General features: G+C 46.7%; 1 protein-coding gene across 2 annotated transcripts in view; it reads left to right on the top strand.

Annotated features, from left to right (window-relative positions):
• The window catches only part of SPATS2 (spermatogenesis associated serine rich 2), a 146,658-nt gene extending 142,164 nt beyond the window's left edge, over window positions 1-4,494 (top strand). For both annotated transcript variants that reach the window (XM_059403035.1, XM_059403036.1), the window contains 3 exons: window positions 708-810; window positions 1,968-2,182; window positions 3,241-4,494. In XM_059403035.1, coding sequence (XP_059259018.1) covers window positions 708-810; window positions 1,968-2,182; window positions 3,241-3,552 — 630 coding nt within the window. In that variant the 3' untranslated portion in view covers window positions 3,553-4,494. The remainder of the gene's footprint in view (window positions 1-707; window positions 811-1,967; window positions 2,183-3,240) is intronic.
• The last annotated feature ends 2,523 nt before the right edge of the window (window positions 4,495-7,017 follow it).

The following is a 7,017-nucleotide window of genomic DNA, read 5'->3' on the forward strand; positions in this document are numbered from 1 at the left end:
ATTTATTTATTTGACAGAGAGAGAGATCACAAGTAGGCAGAGAGGCAGGCAGAGAGAGAGAGGAGGAAGCAGGCTTCCTGCTGAGCAGAGAGCCCGATGCGGGACTCGATCCCAGGACCCTGAGATCATGACCTGAGCCGAAGGCAGCGGCTTAACCCACTGAGCCACCCAGGCGCCCCTGCAGGGTTGTCTTTTTACATGAGTGATTTTCTGTCTCAGGAAGTTGTCCCCATTTTGAGGACTATAACAAATTCTACTTCATAAAGGGCTGAAGTGGGTTTCCTAAGGAAGTTCCTATTACAGAATACCAAGCCATCTATTTACACGGGATCCCTGTTGTAACTTAGGAGTATATCTGCTGTCTCCACTTCTGTATAAAATGGAACAGTGTGGAGAGTAGCCAGCAGTGGAAAGATGGCCCTCTCCACTATGAACTTTTTCTTCTAGCTTTACAATTTATTTCTCTTGATTATATCTAATGGGCTTTGGCCATCACAGAGCATTTCATAAAGAATAGATTTCTCTTTGGACCTTAAGAAAGTGACTGGATTTCATCAGTCACCCAGCATAGGTAACATGATGGCCATTTTGCAAAAATTTGAAGCAGTAAAAAGAAGGCAGCGGGAAATAATTCTGTTTCATCTCTATATGGCAAGCTGCGGTTTCCGCTTGTCTCACCTGGAGGCTTTCCTTTGTCCTTTCTCCAGCACTTTGTCAGTGAGCGCAAATACGATGAGGATCTGGGACGAGTAGCCCGGTTCACCTGTGATGTAGAGACCCTAAAGAAGGACATTGAGTCATTTGGACAAGGTAAGAGGGTGCGGGATTCTGGGCGCTGGCAATGGAGACTGAAGTTGTGGCTTCTCCACTGATTCGTCTTTAGTGCCTCTTGTGTTTTTGTTTGCTTGTTTTTGGGAAAAGTAATTCTGAAATCACCAGATGCAGAGTCTTTGACTCAGAAGATGGGTGTTTTCCAGCTCCCTAAATTTGCAGTGTTTTCGGGCTCTGGAGTCAGACCAAATTTGAATCATTGCCTTTACATTAACCTCTAAGGCATCATTTCACTCCTCTCCCAAATGGAGATAATAGGTGCTTAAATAATGGCTGTAAGGGGATGGGGTGCCCTCCCCTAACTTGAGAGCTTATAGGGACACATCAGTCAAACACTGAACTCAGCTGCTTTGTTCTTTCTGCGTCAGAATAAAGTGAAGGGTTGAACCTAGAGCCGTGATTGTGAACTAAGCATCAATCTGGGCTAAAAACCAAGACAAAAAAATGTAAGAGGTAGATTTAAGTCATTGAATTCTGACAGAATTTGAAGTGAAAATGTTCATATATCTCAGATACATTGGTATTTTGAATTTGGGGTTATTTTTGTAGAAAGAACCTTGGGATGATACATTTTTGTTATAAAGACTAGTTCTGTTCATGTTTAACTAATCTTGATTATATCTTGCATCATACAAAATTTTTTTAAAAAAGGATTTAGCTTTCTATTTACCTTTTTTCTTTCTTTGTGAAGTCAGTACTTGAGAATGTTCCTGCATAGGAAACTGAACATATGGCCCATACTATTGTTCCTAGGCTTAGTCAGCTGCTGGAGCCGTAGCCAGGAATTTTGTAGGAAACGCTGAGAAGTCATTAGTTGGTAGAGGAACGATTACTCTGCTTTTACACTGTTCTCTTGTCTCTGCGAGTTCCTTTACAAAGCAGTGGGTATTCACTAACTGGAATTTAAATAAAAACTTGAAAAAAAAAAAACAACCCAAAGCAATGGGGATATGGAAGGAGTGGAAGAAGAGAGCAGAAGGGACATTTTGCTTCCTGTTACCGATTTTATAAGCTTACCTTTACAACTGCTCAGGTAGACAGTTCTTTATCTTAATTTGCTTATTGTGAAATAGGGAAAACCTTACCCATCATGCTCTTCCGTCATATGACGACATACTTCTCATGTTTTCATTCAGTGTCCCACCCAAAGAACAGCTATTCAACCAGATCCCGGTGTAGCTCAGTGACATCTGTGTCCTTGAGTGGCCCGTGTGATGCCTCTGCTGCTTCCTCTTCCACCTGTGCCTCTGCTTCCAGCCTTACAAGCGCTAACAAGAAAAACTCGGCACCAGGAGAGACTCCCGCAGCCCCCATCAGCTCCGGCGGCCGGCCCTACCAGCCTCATAGAGAGGTAACCCAGCAGCCCCGCAGAGCCCAGCCCACCCAAGCCCTCATTCAACATTACCGGATTGCCGCCGTTCGAATGCTGATAGCTCAGTCCATTACCTTCCTCTCTTGATGCCCATTCCACACCTATTTTGAATCCCTCCAGCCCCATTTAGTTCCAGAGAAAGCATTTGGTACGTCTGTTCCAAACCACCAGCTAGCTTAGATCTCCTGTTGCCAAGACAGCTGACTTTCGGAAGTTGGCGGCCGTCCTAGCTTTTGTAGGTAGGATTGCCTGGTAATTAGTCACTGGGACCCATGCCCCCATCTCGAGGTGGAGGCACGGCATAGTGGCAGGCTCAGCGGAGGGCGCCTATTGCAGCTTTCTAGAAGCCCCCGTGTGGAGTAGCTTGGGGAGATGGCATGAACCTGGTGGCATGGGGGCCCAGCACCAGGAAGCTGAAGCGTGATCCGTAGTGTCTTTTCCTGGTTTGAAGAATGTACACCAGAGCCATCCAAGACAGTGCTGTGCAGAACTGGGATTATGTTGGAAGAGGAGGACAAAAATAAAACCCCGTGCCGCAAGCCTTCTGGGTTGTAACGTGAAAGATGGCCTGAATGTCACAGCGGCGGGATTTAATCTATGGCTGATGATACATAGCAAAGCAGATTACAGTGATGTTTATTTTATTTTTCCAGATGTTTGTTATCTTTACAAATGGCTTGTGATCCACAGAGTTCAGTCATGTGATAAGATGCTTGCCCAATTGAGGGTTGGAACAGCCCAGAGAATGTTCTTTCCTCCTTCTTAGCTTTCTTCTTGTGCCTAGCTAAAGAAAAGTGAACTCCTCTCCAGTGGAGAGCCTAGGGGTGGAAGGTGGGACAGAAGTAGCGAAGGACTTCTTAATTCTGGGGTAGGCACTAGGTCGGATCGGCTGACACAATTCTGGGAGTCTTGAGAGATAACGGAGTCCCGAGCGTGGGATACCACAATTTAGGCTTTCAGAATATTCCTGTAAGCTGAACTGGAACAGGGTGCCATAATGCCACAGTTCTTTAAACATTGTATTCTTTTATCCTCAGGTATTGCCGGGGAACAGACAAGGAGGACAAGGCTACAGGCCACAAGGCCAAAAGTCCAATGATGCCATGAACCAAGGGCGACATGACACTGTGGGTCGTTACAGAAATAGTTCCTGGTATTCATCTGGTTCCAGGTACCAGAGTGCTACATCCCAGGCATCAGGAAACGTTAGCGAACGGAGCCAGGCCCCCTCTGCAGGGACCAATGGAACTGGAGCCAGCATGGAGCCCAGCCCACCCAAGCCCTCATTCAAGAAGGGGCTCCCCCAGCGCAAACCTAGGACCTCTCAGCTTGGGGCTGTGAAATCTTGAGGGCAGTTCTGCTTGGCCTCTCTCCTCTATTCCACACAATTCAACTTGGTAACTGGACTTATTAGGAGGAAACTTATAGTTAGATGTAATAACAAAAAGAAGTTTATGCATATCACTTTTTATGCCATTCTAAATATTTTTGGTTTCTTCTCTCCTCATTTCCCCTTTACTGTTTTTGAAGGGGAAGCTGTTTTTTCCCCCTTGACCTTTCCCAATGATATGGATTGATTCTGATTGGTCATTTCCACCAGGACTCACAGGCCACTGATGCCCAGGTTTCCCCAGGGTCAGCAGTGCCCTTCCTGGTGCACCAGACCTTTCAATTGCCCAGGAGGCCTTCCTCAGCACCACCCTCCCATTCAGGCTCTCAGGAGGAGGAGGAGGAGGTGGGTCAGAGCTAGTCCGGCTGCTTCTCCAGGCTCAGCAGAAGCTGCACATTGCTATCAGGTGCCCTCTACACGACAGTATAACCAGGAAAGGCAGGGAGGGGATTGTGTCCAGCACTGAATTAGCCAGAGAAGGGGATATTGAATTGGCAAAAAGGAAGGAACACTAGAAAACATGAGAATCTGCCTGTGCTCCCAGAGCGTGCCTGAGATAGACCCCCAGATCAGGGTTTCAGTCTCCTGCTTGGCATCGTAGCTTAACCTGTGGTCGCTTCAGAATGCCCAGAGTCTTGTTTTCCTCTCTTTTTAGACTGCAGAGCAGTCTAGGGAAGCCTACAGGAGAGTAGCGTTTAATTAAAGGGGAAAAAAAGTATTTCTTTGTTTCAGTGTTTGAAGACTTTTGTTGTTACTGTTCTCCCTTTTTTCCCCCGAATCCTCTTCTGATCCTCAACCACATTTATAGCAATATAATTAGTGTTGATCTAAGGTGTTACCCATCAAAAAATTGCCGCGGTCTTTATAGTTGAATAAATAAAAACAACTGCGTGAATGTTTCCACCTTTGTTTCAAGGCAACAAATGCCTTCATTTCATTATCCGGTTTTGTTTGGGCCTCATGGGGTGGGAGTCAGTCGGGCAGCTTGTTCGGGGCTTAAATGAGGGTAGCTGATTCCTAAGTCATCTGTCGGCCAAGCGGCACCCGGTGAAAACAGGAAGGCCAGCATGAGCAAATGCAGCTGTTCCTTGTGGGAGCAGATTCATAGTACAGGGAACGGTGACTTTCCAAAGGGAGCTCACCAGTTGAGAAAAACCACAGCTGCCAGCAGCTCTCCCGGGCAAGCCCTCCCCTCCGCTCCCTGTCCCTTGACAGGCATGGTGAATGTGACAGTGTAATTGAGCACCTGCGTGTAGCAGGTGGCTCAGGGGCCAGGCCCCTCCACCCTACACCACCCCCAGCATCTGTGATCGAATGACAGCAGAGCTTTCTCCTCCAGAGTCTGCAGGCCGGACCATGAGCGGCAGTGGTGCAGAACTTAGCCGCCTTGGGGCTTCCCTTGGCTCTTCGGCTGCAGCTTGGCTGCCGGGGTTCAGGTTGGATGAACAGATTGAGAGAGGGAGAAAGAGAGAGGGAGCGAGCGTGTGTGTGTGTGTGTGTGTCTTTCAGTAAAGAAAACAGTAGTCAAGGAATATTGGGAAGCCATTTTCTAAAGGGCTCATCACCTCATTTCGGGGCATTTGTCCAACACCACCACCAGCCTGCTGGGGGTCAGGGAGAAGCCCTCCTTTTCTGATTAACTGCTCCCCTATACTTGATAGAAAATCCAGAGACTGAAGTGACCTTGAAGGATTATGAGGTCTATCCCTGTATCCCGGAGACTGTATTTAACCTCCTAGGCAAATGGGAGGCCACATGTTTGTCAAAACCACTTTGAAGAGAGTGCCGAGCTGGCTCAGTCAGTAGAGTGTGTGACTCAATCTCAGGGTTGTGGGGCCTGCATGGCTAAGTTGGTTGGGCCTCCTCTGACTCAGTTTCAGTGAAGGTCAGGTCATGATCTCATGGGTTGTGGGATCAGGCCTGATTTGGGCTCCTCAGCGGGTAGTCTGCTTGGGCATTCTCTCCCTCGGCACCTCCCCCCACTCTCTCTCTCTCTCTCTCCCTCAAATAAGTAAGTAAATCTTTAAAAAAAAAAAAAAAGTATACAACTTAGATCTCTTTCCATGTCAGTATGCCTAAGTATACCTTGTTCTTTCTATGGCTGCATAATATCACACTATATAAACTGAACATAATCAACCACACTATATAAACTGAACATAATCAACCAGTTCCTAATGCTAATGATGGTTTTCAGTTTTTTGTTGTAAGTATTGCTGAAATGAACATCTTGTAATACATATATAATTTTTACTTGTGAGCGTGTATCTGCAGGGCAGATTCCTAGGATGGAATTGCTGGGCCATATAGTGATTTAAAAAGCCCTCTTAGGGGCGCCTGAGTGGCTCAGTCAGTTAAGCATCTGCCTTCTGCTCGAGTCATGATCTCTGGGTCCTGGGATCGAGCCCACATCGGACTCCCTGCTCCACAGGAAGCCTCCTTCTCCCTCTCCCACTCCCCCTGCTTGTGTTCCCTCTCCGCTGTGTCTCTCTCTGTCAAATAAATTTTTTTAAATCTTTAAAAAAAAAAAAAGCAAGAAAAAGCCCTCTTAAAGATACATGGATTCACACTCTCATCAACAACCTTTGGGGGTGCTTTGTACAGTTGCTAAGCTAGAAGCTAAGAGAGGTGAAGGACAGCAGAGGACATACCACGCTGAGGGCTGGGACATGCGCTTACAATAGGACTACACCAAGGAATGCTCAGGCCTTTGTTCAGTGGCTTATAGATACAGTGACTTCCTATTTCAGAATCCCCAGCCAGGGTACACTCATGAGCGTTCAAAGCATGTATGAGGAAAATCAAAACAAGCTCTTTTGGATTGGGCGTGACCTGGAAAAGCCAGCCAGCAGTCATCCTCTCCAGTCCGGGAATGAACCTGTACTTTTGGAGATCAGCGAAGTAATGTTATGTTGCCCCCTGGAAATTCTGCCACCTCACCTAACAAAATGAGGATCTGGTTTGCCTGATGCATACGGTTCAACCCACCTTCTTGTCCCACCTGGTGGGGATTAGATCCACAAAGTAGCACACTTCATGGAAGAAACAGTTGTTCAGATCACATAATCGGAGGTCACCCACCAAGAAGCTGTTTTGTCACTGTTTCGGCCAGTTCAGAGTATCAGAGCAAATCCTCATAGCCAGAACCGTTCCGTCGGTCAAACTCCACTTCTGGTAGCCACGGGAGCACATTCCTTCAAACACAGGCACCTACTGTGTGCTGGCCACCATATTGAGTTTTGAGGCAAAGATAAATCATTCCAGCTCTTTCCTCAGCCACTTTGCAGGTGGAGGGAAACAGAGCTCTTAGCTCTTTAAACTCTTGGAAGCCGTGTCTGGTGGCTATGCGGCAGAGTGGGAAGACCCAGGACTTTGGAGACACCTACTTGGATTTTTTTTTTTTTTTTTTTTTTTTTTTTTAAGA

The sequence above is a fragment of the Mustela nigripes genome, chromosome 6, assembly GCF_022355385.1.
Source record: "Mustela nigripes isolate SB6536 chromosome 6, MUSNIG.SB6536, whole genome shotgun sequence".
Lineage (NCBI taxonomy): Eukaryota > Metazoa > Chordata > Mammalia > Carnivora > Mustelidae > Mustela > Mustela nigripes.